The sequence below is a fragment of the Enoplosus armatus genome, chromosome 16, assembly GCF_043641665.1.
Source record: "Enoplosus armatus isolate fEnoArm2 chromosome 16, fEnoArm2.hap1, whole genome shotgun sequence".
NCBI lineage: Eukaryota > Metazoa > Chordata > Actinopteri > Centrarchiformes > Enoplosidae > Enoplosus > Enoplosus armatus.
In genome coordinates, this window is record NC_092195.1 from 1,095,683 (window position 1) to 1,119,757 (window position 24,075).

General features: G+C 46.3%; 2 protein-coding genes across 2 annotated transcripts; both read left to right on the plus strand.

Annotated features, from left to right (window-relative positions):
* The first annotated feature begins 5,435 nt into the window (after positions 1-5,435).
* On the plus strand, positions 5,436-9,021 carry thap7 (THAP domain containing 7). Its single transcript, XM_070922107.1, is given in 5 exon segments — positions 5,436-5,515; positions 6,089-6,226; positions 6,346-6,394; positions 6,396-6,451; positions 7,626-9,021. Coding segments are annotated over 5 exon segments (1,713 nt in total). The 3' UTR covers positions 9,016-9,021.
* A 2,076-nt stretch (positions 9,022-11,097) lies between these two features.
* On the plus strand, positions 11,098-17,507 carry s100v2 (S100 calcium binding protein V2). Its single transcript, XM_070921838.1, has 3 exons — positions 11,098-11,248; positions 14,004-14,135; positions 15,477-17,507. The coding sequence occupies exons 1-3, from the start codon at positions 11,240-11,242 to the stop codon at positions 15,639-15,641; spliced, it is 306 nt and encodes a 101-aa protein (XP_070777939.1). The 5' UTR covers positions 11,098-11,239; the 3' UTR covers positions 15,642-17,507.
* Positions 17,508-24,075: the final 6,568 nt, after the last annotated feature.

Consider the following 24,075-nt stretch of genomic DNA (forward strand, 5'->3'; position numbering starts at 1 on the left):
ACACCATCTGTTCGACCCCCTCCCTTCTGGCAGGAGGCTGCGGTCCATCAGGACCAAAACCTCCCGCCACACAGTTTCTTCCCCTCTGCAGTCAACCTGACAAACTGGCCACCGCTGATGAATCGATCATAAAAAAAGATTAAAAGGCTAAACTCTAAGCGGAGTTTAAGAGGGCAGGTCTTGCCTAATATGAGCCTGCCGGTGGCCAGATGCCAGAGTCTGAGAGTGGCTACTGCACCTCCTATTGTTGAGATGGTGCTGGACAGTGAATGATCACCCTCATACCTGAGGTATTTTAGTTTCTCTTTGCATCTGTGGGAACTTAAAATGAACCGAAGCCAACATCAAGTGGCTAGATTAGTAGTATGTGCTATGGAAGCTTCTGGAAGCTACGGCGAAGCTATTATCCGTATTGTGGACGTCTCTTCCTTCACGGAACGTGCTTCGGCTCTTTGGGTCGCACACAGTCACATAGAATGGTTAGAGATACACATGAGGCTTCTGAACGGATAGCTTTAACTCATCATTATTAAGTGTGCCTTGATCATCAGAATATGTTGCACCTGCATTGCCGATATTACTGGCATTCCTGTAACTGACAAGAAATGTACATATGACTTTAGTAGAATGATCAGACGAATACGGCATTGTTACGATCCCGTATGGTGCATTCCATGTCTGCGCACTCCCGTGTACCAAATATTCATATATTATCAAATGAAAGCCTAAAAACTTAAACTGTTAACACTTTAACAGAGAGCCCTCATGGATATGTGTTGCACATCTACTATCAGTGCTCTGTCAGGGGGAGAAATGGAGCTACGGCAGAGATTACGCCTGGAGGGTCACCTAACCTGACACTCCTCCGCCTTACTCCAGTTCTCCACTTAAAGCCTGCCCATGTGTTATTACAGTTATTCCAAAATAGTTCATCTAATGGGTGCAATTCCACCTTTCTTGATCAGAACGAGAACCAGAACGAGTCCTAAAACCCAGAAGTGAGTCAGCATTTTTACACTTCCGGTTCCCTCGTCTGGAAGTCAATGGGTTTTTTGGTTAGATGCCTGAAACAAGGTCTGTGGTTAACACGAGCTTAAGAGATTTACACGTCTTGTTCCACGACGTAAAATGCGTCAGCAGATACCCCCGCTCGTGGATTTCGAAGCTTTTTCGTGTCTTAAAAAAAGGCGGTTGCTAGCAAGCGGCTAAATGAGGCTACAGAGGTTCTCTGGGACATTAAACGTCTTCTTGCCGAAACACGGAAAGTCATCTACTCACTAGTCCGCCTTTACAGCCTCGTTGTGTTTATACTCTATATCTATCTGTCTGTATATCTATATCTATCTGTATTCTCTTAAAAGTGAAGCTTAGCGGTGGTGACGTTGAAGTAATGCGACCATGGTGTAGCTCCTTTATAGCCTAACGTTAGCATTTTACTTCTGGCGATGGAAGAATTCCATTGGCTTTTAGTCGAGGTGAGCCAGGGCGATGCTAACTTCCGGGTTGGCCTACAAAAATACGTCATCCCTGCAACAGCTCTATTCCCTCCAAATATATTTTGGAAAAAGGTAAGAACTTAGTTTAGTTGTATATATATATATATATATATATATATATATATATATGTATATCTTGTGTTATCTTTCCCAAATTGATCTCATCATTGTGTGATCTGAGATGTGATCAGCTGCTGCTGCCAAAAAGCTGGAAACAGGGATGCGGTGAGAGGGAAAATCTTAAATGCCTGGTTAAATCGTTTTTTTTATTTCAGGCTTGAGCAAAGGCAGTAAAACACGTTTGACACCCTCTGAGTCAACAGAGAGGAAGCCGAGGAGACAAAGACTCGGACACTGGCAGAGACTGACAGGCCCTCACCTCTCACCCTTGACCTCGGGGAGGAGCCAGACGGCAGCCGGCCATAATGAGGAATCTGGTGCATTGCTAATAAAACTGGTGCGTGTGCAAGATCGACCCATATGTTCTTGACGGATCAGAATCCGCAAGCCAAAATCCTTTCCGATCCTTTGTTTGGTCCAGGTACGGCAGCTGTCAAAACAAGGCCCCATCGCCCTCTGGTAAAGACAGGAACCACACGGCACTGTGAACCACGGACCTCACAAAGCACTAGTCCACAGTTTCAGTTACTTAAATGAAAACATGCGCCAGACGGGTACCACAACCTCTACAGACCGTGTCCGAATATTCGGCATCACTGAATCCAAACGGAGACGCTTGCGTACGCCATGACAGACAGCAAGGATCGAGGCGTTGCTTGCAGGTGCTCTGTACCTGTTTCTCGTTCACCCTTTGGGACTATATCTGTTTCAAATCCACCATGCACTCCTTCACTTCACCCATAATAACACTGGGACAAACAGTGACGAACCCGGTGATGGACTACAGCCACAGACGCAGGGCAACTCCTGGTGACTGGACTGTAGGCGGTCCCGACCCAAGCGTTCACCAGGGCGACTTACATATATCCATGCCCCGTGTCAGGGGTCTAGTGCAGCTGCAGGGGCCAAAAAACATCGGTCCTAGTGTTGTTGGAGCCTCCCGGGTCCGTTCTCTCTCGCATGAAGGCAGGAAGCAACCGCGACCGGGTCCAGCAGCAGCAGCAGCAGCACCGGCCCCGTGCACACAGCCTACATCGAGACCGCAGAGCTCCGTGTGGCACATGGACTGTCCTCTTCTTAGCGCACTTGTGACACACTACCTGGGTCTTTCAGCTGAGGGGCAAGCTGGTGTGTGTGTGTGTATGTGTGTGTGTATGTGTGTGTGTTGTGGGGTGTGCTTTGATTGAGAGCCCGCCTACTCTCTGTCCTCCTGTCCACTGATCCAGTCAACTGGGGGGGGGGGGCTGCCTTTTTTGGCAGGTGGTGCAGAAAAAGGTAGCAGGTAAATGGTAGGTCATTATGTACACATATAGTATATACTGTGTGTGTATTTATAAATATATATATATATATATTGATTATATATGTATATAATGTATATACACACATATAGGTATATTGATGTATTGAATGTAGTGGTCTTTGAAACGTGCGGCAGGTTATAAATAAAGTTTTCTTTAGAAAAAAGGGGAGGACAAGGAAAAGGAGGAAGAAGGTGAATGAAGAAAAAGATCCGCCATCTTCGTGAGGTCGACGTCTGCAGTGCAGGGGTAATATTTTTAGTATGTATATACATCGTCAGCTTTGCTGGGCGCCACCAGTAGCAACCGAAAACTAGGACTTTGCGTTGACAGCGGGCTAGCTTTGTAGCCGGCTAGCTCCCGGCTAGCTTGTTACGTGAGCCACATTAGCGTGTTAGCGGAGTTTAAGGCAGCAGGGAGACAACGGACGGCCAGCCGCTGCGTGGTAGTAAAGTGACGGTGTTCCCTGTTTCAGCCACACTCCTCGAAAGCCACTGCGCGGACATTGGTGGTTGTTTCAGCCGTGACGAGGAGACTTATCACGTTAGCTGAAACCGGTCCACAACAGCAGCAACGCTTCAATGGCAGGACGTCTTAAGTCCAAAATATGACCGTCTATGCTTCTTTCCTAGCTATTTAGCTCGACCTGAATGCAACACGCCATACTGTCTACATTGGGGGGGGGGGGGGGGGGGGGGCGGTACTCGGTGTCAAGGTTTTTTTTTTTTTCTCTCCTCAGCGTTAACTTTATTGCTGAAATCAAAATGAAGCCAACAGTGCCATCATGTGATGATCCCAAAAAGAAAATAAATAAATAAATGAAACATGAATTTAAAATTCGAGATGAAGATGTGATAAATGTTGGATAAACATGACAAATACACCTTTCTTATTTAAGGAGGGAGAGAGAGAGAGAGAGAGAGAGAGCGGCTATGGGATGTTCCATTCCCTCCAAGAATACAGCAACGACTGCTTTTTGTTGGTGAATTTGAACGTTTCAGTCCTTGTCCTTCAAAATGTATCGCAGGGCTGCAAATAAATGATTATTGATCAAATTATCAGTTAGTCTGCTGACTGTTTTACATATAGACAGTAGTCAGTTATTGTCTTCATCGTGTAGAAAGAAACTTAAACCGTATGAAGGAACATATTCATAAATGCCATCAGTTCCTGGTCATTAGTCAATAAACTCTCTATTGTAACTGCCTCTGCCATGACAGAGACCAGCCTCCTTCAAGTCAACCGAACATTTTTTATTTTTTATTTTTTTTTAAATCACTTCACATCCTCCACAAGACGCCGATTACCGATTGCCACCACAGTTCCAACATTTTTACGTGCGCCTGACTCCGGCCTGCACGGAGCCCTGACATCCACCCCATTCCAGCACCCGTGGTGGAGCGGCCTGGAACACTGTGACTGTGACCGTGAGCCAGACCCGGTCAGCCAGCGTCACTGATGCTCTTGCGTCTGAATGGGAGCACACCCCTGCAAGCCAGATCCCGATGTCCGGCGTAAGGTTTGAAACCAGAAGAGTGGAGGCCGTCATAGCTGCAGATGAATGCCTATGGTTCTAGAATGAGACGATCATCACACATGGGTTTTTTTTTTTTTAAATTATGTATCAAGTCAAAAACATTTGCTGGCGTCGGGTTCCCAAATGCCTCAAAGACATTTGAGGACTTCACTTAGGGCTCTGGAGAATCGTGATGGTCGTTTTTTTCACAGTTTTTATGACGGATCAATTAATAATGATCAGCAGATTAATAGTTAATGGAAATAATTGTTTGTTTCAGCCATGCAGAATAGCCCTGCTATATTTCTTCCTAATAGAGCTGTCGCAGGCATGGCGTATTTTTGTAGGCAAACCCGGAAGTTAGCGTCGCCCCTGGTTCCCTCGACTAAAAGCCAATGGGACTGTTCCGTGGGATTTGGGATTATTGCAGAAAATACGCTCTGTGGCAAAACAAAAGTTTATGATTCTTACACGTTTTGTTCAGCGAGATAATCTTCACTAATGAACACCACTTTCATGGTTTTTAAAGCGTCAATGGAATCGCCAGAAGCTAAAACGCTAACGTTAGGCTACAAAGGAACTCCACCACTTCGATGTCACCACTGCTGAGTTTCACTTTTAAGAGACTATAGATAGATATAGATATACAGACAGATAGATATAGAGTATAAACACGACGAGGCTGTGAAGGCGGACTAGTGAGTAGATGACTTCCCATGTTTCGGCATGAAGACTAAGGTTGCAAAGCGCTATATGAGTGAGATCATTTACCATTTACCATTCCATAACCACACAAGGTCTCAAAGCTGATGCAGATCATGCGTCTACCTGCTGTGTTGTGTGTGTGTGTGTGTGTGTGTGTGTGTGATAGTTTAATACAGTTGATGCTATTAAAGAGGAGACGTCGCATGTAACGTTTAATCCCATTAAAGATCCCGTTATTGTCAAAACATATGACTGACTGCTTAACTTCTTCTTTTCTCTTCACTGTGTCACTCTCAGATGCCAAGACACTGCTCAGCAGGCGGCTGCAAATCCCGGGACAACCGCGGGACCCGAAATGCTGGCGTCACCTTTCACAAGTGAGCACTTTCGAAGTCTTGACAACCCGTGGATTCGGTTGTTGCATCTCTTTCGACGAGTGGGTCGATGATCCATTCGTTAGCTGATAGAAAATTGATCGTGGGATGGAATCAGGGAGAAACCCGCGTGTCTCACTCCCAGAGCTGAGTTACTTACGTACTGTGTTCAACATGATTATTTAATGTGTATATATATATATATATATATATATATATGACAAACAGTTAGCTCAGGCTTAGAGCTGCTTCTTCAGGAACCAGCAGCAGAAACATTCAAAACTCAAAGTTGAACACATCCAGACTACATAACATCTGCGACATGCGTAGCAATATCTCCCATATCCATATTTTCTTCTTTTTCATTGTAATGACACGTGTATTTGAATAAGATAGAGCTTATTTCACCTTTTTACCGAGAAGACTTTCTATTTTTTCATTGTGTTACACCGCTGACGGCTCCCTGAATTCTCGATTTTATGACGTTCCTAAATGTCTCCCTATTTAACTTGAAGTGTTGACGTGACAAACGTGACGACAGCATTACAGTAATATATTTGTCGTTGTGATGGCCAGGTTACCAAAAGGAGCAACTCGGAGGAACCTTTGGATCACCAACTCCCACCGTGCGGACTCCTGGGATCCTCAGACCGACTTTGTCTACTTCTGCTCCAAACACTTCACCCCGGAAAGTTTTGAGCTGACTGGATGCAGGTCTGTAGACTCAGTCAGGACATTACGAGACATTCTGTTATTGACCGTTGCTCCAAAATATGAGTCCACTGCTGACGCCGCTCAAATAGCGGACACCTAAAATGTGCTTTCCCTCACAGTGGGATCAGGAGACTGAAGGAAGATGCGTTTCCTACAGTATTTGATGCCTCTTCAGCAACCAAATGCAAAAGACCAGGGACACTGCAGCAGCAAGAAGGCACTCCTGTCAGGTAAACACAACTCGCACGGAGTCAGATTGTCGAGGTCCCACTTGAGTGCTGTCTCAAGACAGGATATGAAAGGTCCCGAGCTCGAACATGATTTCACATCGTTCGTTATCCGCGGACGGCAAGAAGGTCGTTACGGGAAGCAAGTTTTCCTATTCTCAACACTCCTGATATACCAGGCTGGTCTGTGTGTACACTTAATTAATCAAAACGTTGGAACAAATCGGGGGTTTTTTTCTCTTTATGGCCACTCCGGGACTCCGTAGATATCAAGGGGTATCACATACTATAGAAACTGTGTATCATGAGCACCTATGGGAGTGATTCACAATGGGCCTCATTCACTAACATGGCACTAGATCATTACGGGCCAAGTCAGTTAAAACAATGAAAACCAAAACTGTTGCATTTCAATATGGACATTCTCACATACTCTCAGTTTTTAAAGTGTATTAAAGTGAATATTTGAATTATGACAATAATTGTTGAGGATGAAATGTCATTCGTTAACTAACAGTTTGAAATATTGTTGTCTATTAAAGTGTGAGCACAACAAAGGAGAGAAAAGCAACATACTCAATAAAAAGTTACAGACACACACACACACACATGCTGGGGGTGATTTATACAACTGCAAGGTACAAGAGCTAATGTTAACTCTGAATGAAAAGTACGCAGCGCTATAGACCCCTTTTCTGTTAGTAAATATTGTGACGTTTTTTTGTGGGCGGAGCTTAGGTGGAGGCTAGCTAGAAAGTTTTGTTGGCTTGTTTTTTTAACAATGGCTGAAGAAAATACGAGTTTCTCTGAATATGTACGGCCAAAGTATGTACGGTTAAACTTAACATGAACCAACCAACCAGTACACTCAGTGGAATGGGATGACATTTAGCGCTACACCTACCTGATAGAGGTGTAGCGCTAAATGTCATGCAGCAAGAGGATGTTTTCGTAGCCAACTGCTGGCTGGTGATTCCTGTTTTGCCTCCAGTGTTTTGCCTCCAGCTAACGCCGTGACGGAATCATGACATCTGCACTAAAAGGGACATATATATATATATATATATATATATATATATATATATTATATAGCTAGTAAGAGTGTGTATGGCGTACCATGTGAAACACTAATGGAACAGACAGCTTTTGTCACTTTATCCTCCTTTCTGTAGGAAGAATCTTGGCTCAGGCGACCAGTGGAATGCTCAGCAGGAGACAGACAAGGCTCAAAGTTCAGAAGAACCCACAGGTCAGAGGTCAGTAGCTGAGGACACTGGCGAAAACATGCCTGCATCGTCTCAAGAGCTGCCAGGGGTGGAGCAGCTCTTGCAGAAAGAACGCAATCCTTCACCGCCGCCGGTGTCTCGGCCTCTCTCCCCGTCACGCTACATGAGGCGCCTGCCCCCTCCTCCAGGCTTCTACCTGTCAAAGGAGCACAGCTACGCTCAGCTCTGCCCCCTGCTGTGGAGGAGGCGTTTCGACCAGGCGATTGACTGCTTGGAGAAGGCCTTACGACAGCTGCACGCAGCCAGGCGGAGGGAGAACCGCCTGCGGAGCACTGTGCTAAGGCTCCGCGACAAACGGCTGAAGCAGGCGCTGCTTGCGTCACGCGATGGTTGTAAGAGCAGGGGGCGCTGGACACCAGGGGGGGAGAAGAGACGAGGCAAAGGAGACTCTTACCAGGAGGAGAGCGAGACTGATCCCAAATCTGAGGATGCAGGGGTGTTTGAGGACAGGTGCATGGATCAGATAGAGTTTGGGGGTGGTTGTCTTCCTGACCCCAACAGCTGGTGCGAGGAGGAGAAGGGATACTGCTTTTACTGTGGAAGAGGACAGGTGCAGGTAGGTGGTCGGGTAGCGCGCAGAGTTTCAAAGACTGGCAAAGATGTGCAGCCCACAGTGGATGAGGACTGTCAGAGAAGTGTTCAAGAAACCGGTTCTTGTAGCACGGCTGAAAATGCCAAAGACGCACAGACGGTCAGGTTGGAAAGGTCACCCGGGAAAGGTGTAGAGACCAGTGACTCGGGTGTAACAAAGTCCCAAGCCCTGCTCCAAACTCAAGGTCTTCAACATGCGATCCCTGCTGGAGTGCCTCTACCTGACATTCATGAGCAGAGTTTGGAGAAGCTGCTGCTCTCTGACATGTGTGAAGGGGAGACCGAAGCTGTGGCTCAGGAGCACAGCCGGGACCTGCAGCAGCAGCAGCAGCAGCAGCAGCAGCAGTTGTTTTGGATTCAGGACAGTGCCGAGGGACAGGTCATTCTGGTGCCCGTCCCCGCCGAAGACGGACTACAAAGCATTCTCAAGATGAAGGGAGTCGCTGTCGAAGCACAAACCATACTTGTGTCAGAAGTGGATTTCAAAGGAGACTCGGGGTATGTGACGGAGAACAGCGGGGGCCAGTCGGCGGTTGAAACGGCCTGTGATGGTGAACATAGTGACCGGCATTCTGCCATCAGCACCGCATCGGTGGAAATGAGAGAACACGTGAGGGAGAAACTTAAAGAGCACCTGGAGGGCTTTCACCTTCAGCTGAGCACCGAATTTATAAGTTCTGAATGAACGCGCCAGAGTCCTTTTTTTTTTTTTTTGTGTGTGCCCCCAGTTTCGAATCCCCTGAATGCTCCGGCCCTCTCTGTCAGAATAGTTGAGCACTTCACAGAGAATCAACTCAGCAAGCAGTCGAATAAGATGCCGCGGAGCAACAAACCTTTGTGATGAGCTTTCGAGACATATCCACGCGCTTAATCACGTTTAGAATCCGTGGGTAACTGTGCGCTCGTGTTGACCCAAACCAACAGCAAGCGGATCCGCTAACGAGATCTTCTCCCTCTGCGCCATAGAGCACCACCAAAATCAAATCAATGAGCCACACTGTTGCACTTCATCACCATGAACACACACACACACACACACCGTCCTGCTGCCCCAAATACTCACTAGAGCACCAAATGTGTATTCATCCACCGCTGAAAATAGTCCCCAACAAAATGACCGCCAACAAATATAAACTATTTCCTCCTGTTTGTTACTCAGTGAGCCGCTGTTTTAGGAAATGGCCGAGCCTTTTTAAACACAGTAGGAACCAATGGGCTCGGAGCTGACAAAGTCACACTAACGTGTTGTTGGTTGTTGTTTGTTTTTTTTTGCGGGATTTTGTCGACAATTAGAAAAGTAAGGAATAACGGCAAATGAAACAATTGATAAAAGACTGTGTGCAATGTTGAAATAAAGTTCTTTTCTCTGTTTCCCTCTTATTTATTTATTTTTTGAATTCCAGCTGTGTTAGGAGTTCATAGAGAGTGGATGTTATGTGTGCACGTATGTATAACCCCCAAAACACTTTTTTTGTGATGCACCTAAGGGAAACATTCACTCACACAAAATAGTTGGCACCACCTTCTGTGAAACGTGACAGGTGGGGAGGGAAAAAAAATAAAAAAAAATAAATGCTGTGTGCACACTGCGCCTAAAATGTTTCGGTTCAGGCTCACGAAGAGATTCCTACGGAGCTGCATCATGGGAAATGTAGGAAGGTTTGCTGGGAACGCTCTGTGTTCCAGCTCACCTGGCAACTTGTGCTTTCTTTCAGCTCACATTTCACTTGTGGCCACGCTCGCTGTGTTTAACGAAAAGTGTGTCCGTGTTTGTGTGTTCATGTAAGTGTGTGTGTGTGTGTGTGTGTGTTAATGCAAAGCATCTGGGTGCAGCAGTATCACCGAGGATGAAACAGTGGGAAAGCGCCGATGGTCTCATACCGAAACAATTCGCCATGGCCGCTTTGATTGGGTGTGGCATCAACCCTTCCCACTCACATAGGCCCTGGAGGAGGAGGAGGAGGAGGAGGAGGAGGGGGGGGGGTCTCTGTCTGACCATGTAAATCATTAAAATAAATCATATATTCTGACACACCCTTCAGCTGATCCCTACAGTTTCTACCCCAGTGTTGGAAAAATCCCGAGGATCTGCTGTCTGCTGGTATTCTGTTTTCCCCCTCTTCTTCAGATAGATTCTTGTGGTTAAGCTCCCCCCCCCCTCCCTCGCTTCTACACCCACCCCACTGACGGTCTCAAGCCATAAAACCGGATAGAAAGAATGTGGTCTTGCCTGTTTCCTTTCTCCCTCTCTCCCTCTCCCCCCCCCCCCCCCCCCCCCCCCCTCTGAGCTCTGAGCTCCCCTCAGTCTAGAGCGCCTTTGGCAGCGTCAAAAAAAACCAAAAAACAAAACAAAAACAAAAAGTATCTGTGTCGCATCGACAGTTGGTGGGGAAGAGGTTAACGCGGTGTGACAGCCGGGGAGGAAAAATTAGAATACCAGCCTCAACTCGCAGGCAGATATTTGCAACAACAACAGAGTCCAACTTTTACTAAAAGTTTCCAGATGTGGAATGAGTTGAATGTGAGCTGCGTCTCAGTGGAATATAATGTCCCAGACTTCATACAGCATCGCACACTTAACACAACCACAACCTTAGGTGCAAATATATATATATATGTGTGTGTGTATATATATGTGTGTGTGTGTGTGTGTGTGTGTGTGCCATGGAGGTAGGCTGCTTTAAGTGGAGGGTTGAGGGACTGGCTCGGCCCCACTGCTCCTTCTTCCTGGCTGTGCGCTCTCAGCTGAGGGAGGATCCAGGAACTCTGCCAGCTGTGTACACACACAGAGACACACACACACACACACACAGACAGACAGACAGACAGCAGCAGCAACTGTAACAGCAGCAGCAGCAGCAGCAGACTCGCAGTTGGACTAAAGTGACCACATCCAGACCCTGTCCACAATGCCTCAGGTAAGAACTGAGAATAGCCCTACTACAAGGCTGGTCTTTCGGTTTCCTAAAGAGCTGGACCCGGAGTTTTAAGCCCCACGAGGTTTTGTAAAGTAAAGTGTGACTTCTGAAAACTTTACATTTAGTTTTCACGGGGAGAGAGAGAGGGGGGGGGGGGAGGAGGAGAAAAACTGCGGGATTAATAAGTGTTTAGACCAGGACTGAGAAGAGATCAGAGCCGTCCAGGAGGTGCGAGGGGCCGCGGTGGGAAACGGTTTCCTGCTGAAGACGCGCCACCTCGGCCAGGCGGAAGAGCTCGCCTTCTCCCGGATGGCTCGACTTCCAACTGCGTGCGCGCGTGTGTGTGTGTGTGTGTGTGTGTGTGTGTGTGACAAAGCAAACGCGGGGGGGGGGGGGGGGCGCTTATGGATCCGGGATCAGACGGCATTCAGTTCAGCAGCAGAAAGCCGCTACTTGAACTTATTTTCGGGCACGGAGAGGCTACACAGACCGTGCGCGGATCAGCAGCGGCCCCTCCCTGAGACCATGTAGTCCGCTGTAGTCCGTCAGCCCGCCCTGGACTGAACAGCGCAGGGGGGCCGTCAGACAGCAGACACACAAGGAGAGCTTTTATATAGCTGTTTCATTAATACAGATCATTCTGAATGCAGGGCCCAGGTGGGGCTCCACCACCCGTGTGTGTATGTGTGTGTGTGTGTGTGTGTGTGTCATTATTGTGCAATGCAACATGGCTTCCTCTTCGCTTTAGGCCCTTTCTCACTGTGCTGACTGAATCCTTCAGAATCCAGAGAGGGAGAGAGAGAGAGCGAGAGAGAGAACCCCCGCCCATGGGTGGCCTGTCAGCTCACAGTGGGGCCCCGCTTTTGTCGGGAGCCCGTCCCAAGATGAGACAAACCTAACAAACCACCTCCATCAGTTACACCCCGAAGCTTGCAAATGGGTGATTAAACACCCTGGGGGTCAAGGAGAGACGTCGCAACGACCCCAAAACCTCCTCCCAGCTCACTGCCGGATGTTTTTGCAGCACTCGACCGTGTAGCGTTTCAGATCAGCAGTGAGTTAGTGAGGGTTTTTTGTTTTTTTTTTGGGTGTGGTAATGGGCCACTCTAACAAAAAACAGGGAAGCCTATCTGCAATTGTTCTCATTGGGACCGAATCCCAGAAACACTTCTCCACTACTTTCCAATAAAGGTGAAAAAGTGTTTTTTTTTTGTTTTTTTTAAAAAAGGTTACATGTCCACGTCTTTCTGCCATTGAACTAAAGCCCCAAAGGTGCTTGTCTCTCACTGAGGCTCGTTGGAATGTTCCGCAGCGGTAGATACTGCACCTTGTCTACAGTCAGGACGCCGGTGCTCGCTCCGTGGGATAGTTTTCGTGGAGAGGTGAGGAGGGCTTGCAGCAGCTTGTGGCACATCAGTCAGAAAGGGTGTGGTTTTTTGACAAAGCCGTTGGCCCACATGCACTGAATAACCAGCGAGACTGGAGCGGGTTCCGCTGATGGCTGAGAGACATTTTAAAAACCTAAAACATAATAAAACCCTTTTCCACTTTATATATATATATATATATATATATATATGTATATATGCACAGACAAAGGGATTTATGAGTCTGAGGAAGACTTTCAGTCCCCCACCTTCCACTTCCAGGAGTGTATGTCCACGCGAGAGCTGTCCTAATCAGCATGGACACTGAATCTAATGACTTTTTTGGTCTTTTTCGCTGAAGTTTTTGGTTTTTACAAGCACATTTGAAGTCAGGTTCGGTCTCACAGCTCAGTGGAAAAGCGTCGATAATCCGCTGTGACAGCCACGGTTAGCCGCCGAACAGAGCGCAAGCTTTTCGCAGCTAAAGAGCGCGGCTGTATGATTTCGCCGTGTCAACTCAAAAGGTTGTGTTACAAGGAATGTTTGACTTACATTCACCAGGTGGACACCAACGCGAAACGTCCAAAATGAATGGGAACTCACCTTAACGTCTTACGCATGCACGCGGTTGCATTTTCCCCAAGTGGCCAAAAAATGGAGCGAATGCCGCTTTAAACATAATACCTTCCTTACGAATTGCACCACTTCTACAAACGAGTCCATTCTTGACCTCGGAAGCACAAACAATCTGACTTCAAGGCCCATTTAGTAACCGTTTTATAGACGGGACCCTGCCCTGGTTGTCATGAAATCGCAGATGTTCAAATTTCTATTTTGCTCTTTGAGGACGCCCTTGTCCATGTTGGCTTAAAGGTCAGAAACATCACAATCTCACCGAAAGGTCGGCGCATTAAGGTGCGTTGAGTTGAGGAAGCTCAACAGGGTTATAAAACTTGTAAAAACAAAAATAAAACAGTAAAGTAAACATTTGAGGCCCTAATCAAATAGAGCTCTCCTGCTATTTGTTTAACCACCCTCCTTTTAATTCCCAGGTTTCTTTGCCAGATCTACTTTCCTACTTTTTCTCTAGCCTCAAGACTAAAACCTTTTCCCTGACCTTAACAAAGTTAAGTTGTTTTTTTATTTTTTTAAAAGTGTGACCAGTCGGAGTGGGCGATACGGACACGTAGTTTAGTTGCCTGAAGTTATCCAAGCATCAGCCATAGAGGTAGCAGATCAGGAAATGTGCACATGGGTTGTTTTTGAGGGTAATGATAGATGATACTTCGGTCAGTAGCCAATAGCAAAACTAGTTCGAGGGCAATGTCCCTAATTATGGAAGTGGCATTAGATCTAGGATTGACCATGTCCCTTTTCTTCTCCCCCAGTATTCAGACCTGGAGTCGGCCATCAACACGCTGGTCACCCAGTTCCACTCTGCTTCAGCTGACAACGGTCCGACGCTGAAAACGGATGAATTCAAAAACCTCTTGTCCACCCAGATGCCTAACCTGGTCAAGGTAAAAGCGCTTGCCTGCTAGCTTGCCCCCACGTGCTCGAGGGCGAGGCCGCTGGGTGTGGCAGCGCACCTCGCCTTACTCACCTCGCACAAAGGCAGTCCGAAACATGCTCGGCAGCAGAGTCACACAGGCGTCATGCGCACACCAGCCAAACACACACCACAAAGACTTGTACACACACACACACACACACACACATATAAGAGTGTCAACATCCCCGTAGGCTTGAAAGATGGCTCTAATATTTGCGGTTCAGTCACACAAAATAAAACGGACACAGAAGCGGGTCGTGTCGCAGAAGCAGCCCGAAACGTTTCTACGGATGTTTCCGATTCATGAAACTGGGTCACCACTGTAATCCTTTCTGCAAACATACAAAACTTTTTCAGAGCCACACTCCAAGCCAACAGGTGAGTGTTTGATCTTCAACATGTTCATAGGAGTATTTCTTTAGAAGATTTACAACCCCAGAACAATCCGGATTAAGCCTGACTTAATCGGAGTTGGGCGCCTTTTCACCTTTTCACCCTTTTTCCATATATTTCACATACACGGTATATGATACAGGCCCTAGCATATGACTTGATCTGACGAGTTCATCGTGTGCAACGTGAACGTCCTGCGACAGTCATTGGAATGCAGAGCGAGTCAAGTAAAAACCAATGCGATGTAAATGTGACAACTTGGAGATGACCGTTGTTTGATTGTTTGTCCCGTGATTACGTTGCACTAACCAAGTTCATTACCGACATCACCAAAGAGAAGTCGGGCAGGTCGCAAAAACAAGCCAACGGGTCGGACGAACTGATCATCCAAACTTAGTCTTCCTGCGCAATGAGGGATCATTAGTGATACTTCAACAAATGTTTTTAAGAACCTTTATTCAGGGAAGTTTCAGCTCTCTCTGGAGCAGGTTTTAGGGGGCTTAGGGCCTTGCTCAAGGACACCTCAGATGGTGGCGATGAGGGCTTTTCACTTCCCCTGCCCAGATCAGATTTATCCCACCTTGTCCGTTGAGCAAACCAGCGACCTTCTGGTCATAAACCCGCTTCTATACCCTGTAGGTCACCGCTGCCAGTTAGCAACCTACATCTCACAACTACACAACTAACCGCACATGTATTTGGTATTTCCCCACCAGAATTACATTCCTGGTAATGGAGAGAAGGCTTTCAAACAGCCTGTAGATCTTCATATAAGGAGATTAAAAATGTCATGTTTTTGGCGGCTAGTGAAAAATGTTTGGGGGTTGGGGTGGGGCTTTTTCCCAAATGTCAGCTATAACTTGCTAGCGCCTCCACAAATCATTTCTAATCGTGCTCTGTCCTGGTGTCCCCACAGGGGATCGGCTCGGAACAGGGACTGGGCGAGATCCTGAGGAAGATGGGCGTAGGCGACGGCGAGGGCATCTCTTTCAAGCATTTCTGGAACCTAATCCAGTCAGTAGCCACCACGCAGCACGGCCTCCTCAGCGGCGCGAAGGGCTGCAGCTGCATCCTCCTGTGAAGAGCAGGCTCTCGGCCCAACACACCAGCGAGCCCGGAGCGCCCACCCCGGAATTTCACTTAAGCAGAGTAACAACATGCGCATCGCTCTCCTCCATCAGGTGTCAGACAGAATACAAAAGGTGCCAAGTGTAGTCCGCACACACACACAACCAGCTGTTTATGGCATTACAGCTTTTAGATGCTGTGATCTCTATCTGACAGGTTCCCACGTCACGCTTCTGCCTGTATACTGCCCGGCATCCTTTGCACCAGTTAAAAGTTCAAATTCAGGCTAGTTAGTGTTTCGCTTCTCACATTGTCTACATGTTGCTATACGTTTAAGGTTTTTAGAAATCAAACTACAATTTGAAACAGCTTGCAATAAAGGAATCGTCCTCTGATCGTGAATTAAGTCATTTGCAGCCATGTGTTGTTTTATTTAACATACTGCGCATGTTAATGTTGGCTTAGGTTCCTGTTACTGGACAGGACAGTCTAATCTCGGCTAGCATGCTATACTAGCCGCAGAGGTTTAGCCGTCCTTCTCTGTTATATTAGTTAAAGATACACCCAGGTCCTGTTCTGCCGCCGGATCCCCAAATTTCCTCCCAGAGCGAACTCAAAAGCGATCTACGGTAAGACGTCTCCATGCTAAAAAAAAACAAAAAAACAAAGGCCTCGGTATGCTTGAAACACACTAGGCCATAGAACATGTCATCCATATAAACCTTGTCGTGTGCTTCACAGGAAGTGCTCGCTGGATCATCCAACAGCGTCTCTCTCACACACACTCCCATCACAACACTTTCAATCTCAGAATCACCTTCACATGAAGAGCGGTCACTTTGCTGAGTGAGCAGCAACGCTGCGGAACGTCTTCCAGGGGAGACATCCAGAGCAGCTAACACTCCTGCCTTTCGAACGTGGTCGGACGACGCGTCGCACAAACACATATTGAACCCTGCAAGACACGGTTAGACGATCCAACGAGCGCTTCGTTTGTCGGGTGGCCTAACTCTTTTTTTTTTTAATTTTCTTTTTTATTGAACTGGTGCAAAAGGCGCTGGGCATTATCACAGTCATAGTCATTAACTTTCCCCTCATTTCGCTCCAGTTTTGTCTCGTTTCTTTTCCACGTATAGCAGTGATCCGTGGTGCCTTCAAATGGGTTCGTGTTTGCGTCACTAATGACCAGAGTGATGGACTTTTTTGTCAAAGCTCAAAGTGGAGTGCTGGTAGTTTTGAAAATGGTGCACGTGGCCTCAAAATGGATCGCACTGACCATTTTAGAAAAAGGGAACAAGAACGAGGTCTTACAGTGTCCGTCTTTTCTCACTTTTCTCACCAGCAACGGTCATCTCGGCGGTGAACCACGTAGATGCCGAGCACGTAGTTTATACACAGCAATATAACGTAGTCAACTTTGCGTCTCAAAAAAAAAACGCTAACCCGTAAGTACCATTTGGAGGCACGTCAGTGTGAGAGCGCCCGTCGTCAAACCGCGATGAGGCCAGATCAATTCCTTTCTTCCACTGACTCTAGGTCAGGTATCTGTTATTGGTTCAGCAGTGACAGTTTACGCAGTAAACTTCCAAGTGCTAAACCTTGTCTGAATCTTTTAAGTATATGACAATAATCATCTCAATTTGACCTCACGCGTCAGTGACAGAGCACAAAAAGTGGTAGTTTGGCCTCTTTCTAAACGCCAGGATGTCTGTTGTTTGGAGAAACATCACAAAATGTCCCTTTATAGGTTCCTATTAGTAATGCTTAACCCTCTGTGATCCTGCATTTTCTATGTATTTATGTTTTGTAATTCTCTGTATTCTGACCTGTGTGACACCCTAAGAAAATTGATGTAATAAACATAAAAAGGAATCACCAACACTGCATTTATTGTTTAATAATTGATGGGTTTAATAAGAAAACAAGTCGTCTCACACAGTTTAAGTAGGTTCTATGAAAATGCGAAATATCTGCTGTTAAGCTATCACGTTTGCTTGCTCTGCATTATCGAGATTATTTCCACTCTTCCAGCCATTAACGCTATCAAATGTGTAGCTGCAGCAGCAGACGTGGATCATGCTCTTTACTGCAGTGTCTTATCAGCAACAGGCAAAGCAGAACTTCTGTGTCAGATTAATCTACGTAGAAGCATACCAGAGACGAGTGCGCAGCGAATACACAATGAGACCAGCATTATGGCATGAGATTTAAATTCTCATGGACAGAGGGAGCGCACCCTCTCTTGAGTTTCTTCCCCTCAGGCGTGCCTCGAAAGAACTCCAGATAAGCCGAGAACACGTACTTATTCATGACTTTGACCTTCCCAAAGATGTCCAGCTCAGTTTGCTCGTCATGGTCGACAGCATTCATCATCTGCTTCGACGTGATGTACAGGGCGTTTTCCTTTGCCACGACATGATCCAACCAAATCTGTCTGTCGTGCGGTGCCATTTCGTAGTTGTCGACGGTGCAGCCGTAGAATCCTCGTTGCAGGCGATCGGGCCAGGGTTGATCAGTCGCCATGGGGTGGTCAGCGCCAACAAATGCCGCGCACAGGGGGCCGTCGGTCCCCCGTGAGCGGCCGACCTCACAGCCTATGACGCTCATGAGGAAAAGGGAAAAGGTTCTGAAGTTACGCACGGATGCTGAAAACACCGCTGCCATGAAGTAACGGCCCCATCTCTCACAGTTGTAGTTACACTGCTGGAACTGGAAAGTCTGGCGACAGAAGTCATTGAATTTGGATGCTTTGAGACCCTGTCTCAGCTCCTGCAGGGAGTATTCACCTTGCTGCTCATTGAAAGTCTGACGGAAATGTTCCATTTCAGCTGGATTGTCCGAACCCATGAACTTGCCCACCAGGCTTACGTTAAGATTTTTCCCGTGTACTCTGTAAATGCATTCATTGAGAACATAGTAAAGGTCTGACGCAACTTCCTCTCTGGCATTGTATCGAATCTCCACAAGCAGATCCTGAATGTTGTTGATGTGCTTGAAGACAGCGTTGTCTTCATCTGGTCCTGGCTCTGTAAGCCAAATTGCTTTCAGGTGTCTTTGATCGCGGTCTGGGACATAATCAGGAGCACGCCTTCTTTCATTCTCCTCAAAGAACAAACTCCAAGTGAGCCCCTCCAGGCAGACAATAGAAGGGTACTTTGTGCGCAGCTCCTTTGGAACAAACATTTGAGGGTGGCTTGGCCACTCCAGTGTCTGAAGATACAAAACATTTCCTTTATAATCAGGAAACACTGGCCCTGCACAGCCAAGTGCCACTTTTGGAAGCAGGTCGCCGCTTTGGTCCAGTTCAGCAATGACTCTCCGGCTGGGGTCATGAGGCCTCCAGACTCCGTCAGTCCCGGTCATTATCTCTCCCTCAGAGCTAACAGACAGCAAGGAGTTGTGTAGGTGCAGCTTTGTTTCCACACCGAGAGACCGGAGAACTTGTAGTAGCTGCCACATAAAGCGCAGGTCATTTCCGAGGTTGCAGCTGATGAGGCTTACGGTGCCAAGGTGACCAGGGATGCTTTCAGTTTTTAAGGTGGACACAAATCTGGCAAGTTCCTCCGGGCCATAACCAGCTAGCTGGACTGGTGCATCGGCACCACTGCTGCCGTGGCCAACTAGTATTACATCATGACTTCTAGTGGAAAACAAATTGCTTCCCCTGAGAACATGCAGCGCCCCCTTCTGGTACCTCAGCAAAGTTGATACGGTGGGATCCCTCTCAAATAGGTAAGTGGCCGACTCAATCACTGCAGGGTCTCCTTCCATGATAACTATAGTCTGGTGGCTGTATGTGAGGGTCATATGTTGTTGGTTAGACATACGTTCTGTCTCAAATGTGTCACTATGGCTGAATCCAAAACCGTCTGAATGGGTCAAATAAACTGGGAAGGCCTCCGTAATTAGACAAGTACCTCCGACACGAGCAGGCACGCCGATATCGATCGCGCTCTCTTGTTTGGACTTGGCGTCTCTGTAAGGATCAGTTGGCCACTCTCCAGCATCTCCAGGATCCACGTGTAGAGGGCCGAACCTTGGTGAAATCGTCTGAGGATAGGCCCTGGAAATAGATCAGTGACGGGTGAAATAAACCTGTATATACTTACACTGTTAATTTGCTGTATTAGATTAGTAAAGAATTGTAAATGGCTGCATGTGCTTTTCATCCAAAGCACTTTTTTTTTTTTTACCTCTCATTCTCCCATTCACACACACACACACACACACTCACACACACACTCACACACATCGATGGCAGCGTGTTACCATATAAGGTGCTAGCCTGACCACCTGGAGCAATTTGGGGCTCAGCGTCAATTCATCCAACAGTTGACTGTTGGACTTTTCCTATCAGATGACGAAATTGGTGTTCTTTATCTTTACTCTCGCAATTGGTACTGACAGTTTTGTAGTATATATAACAAACAAAATGACGCAATTTTACATTTTATAGCCGAGATCATCTGCATAGTCGCGGCAGGTTTATCATAGTCTACTGCGTCATGCGGTTTCTCACCTGTTTCCTGGGTTAGAGCCGAGCGGAACACTCCGATCTGCAATGGCAAAAAAGGCAACAGGTAAAACCCGATGCTGAGGCTCATGAAAATGAATTTGCTCCATTGATGCACTGTAGGTCAAAACAGCCCGGTGTTGCATTACCTGGTATGTCTCGGAATACGGATACAGTTAAGTAGTAATTAATTTTAATTAAAGTTAAGTCGTGACAGAGTAATTATGTTTCACTGTTTTTTTGCCACAAAGAGAGACATTAAAACCACAGCACACGTGTGTCTGTTTTAGAACTAAAGCTTATTTTAACTTAAAGAGTTAAGATGATATAAATGATCTTACCAGCATTCATTCCCGCCGCCAAAGGCAGCAGGGCGATAACAGCACAAAATCCTCGGGGGGTCAACATGGCTCTGCGGTCCTGTGCCGAGCGTGGAGTGAAAGATCGCCGTGAGCTCACCGGGCGGAGGAGCCCTTCCGGCCCCCGTCTCAGCCCACATTTGGTTAGATAAGAATGCAAATGACAAAACGTAGGTTTACGACTGCGCAGTTGACCGCTTAAACGTTACAGAAGTGCAGGCTTGTCTGTCTGACTGCTCCACTTTAGGTTTGCCTCGCTGTTTAAAAATATGCAGACTCACATGCTTTCTCTCGGTTTTGACTGCGAATCATTTTCCAAAATCCACGATGTGACTGAATCGTAGGAGGATACTCACGCATCCCCCGGTGCTTTACGTGCAGGTGATGCGGCCCGACTGCTCCACCTTGCAGAACAGCATACACTGAGTAAACTGTTCACAAGGTACATTTGTACAGTCTAATGCAACTCAAGCTTCATCAGGCCATGTGGGATATGTGTACTTAAAAAAAAACAACAACTGATTTCAAGTCCTATTTGCTGATTTATGTTCATTTTTCTTTCTACGAATCTGTTGCAGGACTTTTTGGTCGCATTAGATTGCACATGTTTCATTCATAAACCAAATATTGTGCACTCAAAAACACAGATTTCCCTAGTTCCTAATAGTATCACAAATGAGCTTTAAGCCCCATCTCATCCACCCAGGGGTGTCACAGTCAACACGCTCCTTCCTCCTCCTCTCCAGCCTCCAGAGTGACTATTGTCCCTGTTATGTCCAGGGGACCCTCAGAACTATGAAGGAGGTGATGCTGTGAAACATTTATTTAGCTTAGAGTGTGTTGTGGACCACCTGGGGGCGTTTGGTCCTCTGCTTTGTGGTGTGAATTACCCACAATTAGTGCCCCAGTGGATGACCCAGTGTCAAACAGGAAGTACTGGCCTTTGGAGATATGAGCGAGTTTCAGGGCAGCACAGTCTAGGGACGACAGATTGTTGTTCTGCATTTCTGCACAGGCCTTGATGCAGTCCCTTCCATGCAGTGGTTTAGTGTAAAAATGTATGCATAAGAATGGCCGTAGCCTATGGAAAGCAGCTCTTTCTTTGAAGTACAGTACGTGGTATTCAGATCCAGATCCAGCAGGGAGCAGCTGGTCTGAGTTGAGTTGGTTTCTAGTGATTTAAAGCTACAGTACGCAATATTATTGAATTATAATTTCGGTTGAAATAACTAATATGAGTTCGATAATTAATAAGACTAAATACGAAAGGGGGCGCGGGTGCTCACAGACACACATTTTTTTTTAAAGGAGCCTTTCAATTAGATATTGTCAGTGACATGCAATGGTCAAAATGCGTTGTTTCAAGCAAAATTATAATTCAATTATATTGCCAATTGCAGCTTTAAGTTACTCAAATCTAAAATAAAGTTGATAACTCACTGAATTGCCTCTAAATTGAGCAGTAACCCCTTATTCATACTTATTGGAACACCTGCTGCCTTCAGAGCTTCGTATTTTTCTCATACAGCCACCACGTAGCATGGTAGCATCATACCAACATCCCACCCGTGAGCCAGCAGCTTCATGACTGACGCTGGGAGACGTACAGCCTGTTACCACATGGCTGTTTGCAGGTCACTGCTAATCCCCTCCAATCTTCTTTTCTCCTCATTAGCCATCTTACCCGCTCCTTTCCCTGCTGCGCTCATGACATGAGTGTCTGTGACTAATTCCGTAGGAGTCTAATTTTACACGCCATAGTTTAAACCTCAGTTTGGTCCTGGAATTACCGCTATTACTGTGTGACGTGACGTTTTGATCAGCAGAGGAACTCCCAGATGAAGCTGGATGGAGGGGAAATAGGGGCGGCTTTGAGAAGAGCCAAGAATGGACCCATCTCTACGAGCAAAATCCTCTGTGCGCATGAAGTGGTTGTGCATGTTTCCAGTTCTGCAGCCGTAGCTGGTTTGTACGCGGAGTCTGAGCAGATGAGATAACCTGGTGGGAGGCAGACTGTGGAGCCAAACATCATTAGATTCTTCAGCAAAAATATCAAGACGAAGATCAAGGAAAACAAGATACCCAACAGGTACACACACAAATTACACAGTGTAGACCAAAGCCAAATGGTTTTAACCCTGGAAACTACCGTTTAAAAACCCTTTCCCTGCTGTATGATAGCATTCCATATATTGTGCCAAATCCTCATTGGAGCTAATGTGTGAAATCTTGTAAAGAGGTTGAGCAGATAAAACTGCAGGATTATGTTTTGATCATACAGCTGTGTACAGTGTGCAGAGTGGTCAAAATCTGTGCAGCAGAGGCGGAGACATCCTGACTTTTAGTCCCTAGTATGGATCAAGCACCAAAAACACAGAATCCTCCACTTCCCATAATACAACTGGATCGCATCTGTCATTAGACCCCCACCCCCCACCTGCACGCACCTAACTCTGTACCTCCAGTATGTAATGCCGGCTTTCTGTTTTAAGAATCCAGACGACATCCTATGACATCATCAGGATTATTTTCTCAGACAAAGCCCAAAGCTCTTCCAGTCCCACGAGACACTTTACGACCGTTCTCACGGACCAAGGAGGACTTGTTAGAGGTGGATATCATGCATCACTTTGTTCAGTTCAGCTCAAAGATTAACACTCCCTGACTTCGTTGTTCATTCACTTTTTTCCTAAGCTAAGCGGTGGCATCACCGTTCACATGCACTTCAGTTCGTACAACAGCAAGTGAACGCATCACTGTTCAAATGCACTTCAGTTCGTACAACAGCAAGTGAACGCATCACTGTTAAAATGCACTTCACTTCGTACAACAGTAAATGAACGCATCACTGTTCAAATGCACTTCAGTTCGTACAACAGCAAGTGAACGCTTCACTGTTAAAATGCACTTCACTTCATACAACACCAAGTGAACGCATCACTGTTAAAATGTACTTCAGTACAGTCAACAGTAAGTGAACGCATCACTTTTAAAATGCACTTCAGTACAGTCAACAGTAAGTGAATGCTTCACTGTTAAAATGAACTTCAGTTCGTACAACAGTAAATGAACGCATCACCGTTAAAATGTACTTCAGTTCGAACAACAGTAAGTGAACGCGTCACTGTTAAAATGTACTTCAGTTCATACAACAGTAAGTGAACGCGTCACTGTTAAAATGTACTTCAGTTCATACAACAGTAAGTGAACGCGTCACTGTTAATATTCATACAACAGTAAGTGAACGCGTCACTGTTAAAATGTACTTCAGTTCGTACAACAGTAAGTGAACGCGTCACTGTTAATATGCACTTCAGTTCGTACAACAGCAAGTGAACGCTTCACTGTTAAAATGCACTTCACTTCATACAACACCAAGTGAACGCATCACTGTTAAAATGTACTTCAGTACAGTCAACAGTAAGTGAACGCATCACTTTTAAAATGCACTTCAGTACAGTCAACAGTAAGTGAATGCATCACTGTTAAAATGAACTTCAGTTCGTACAACAGTAAGTGAACGCATCACCGTTAAAATGTACTTCAGTTCGTACAACAGTAAGTGAACGCGTCAC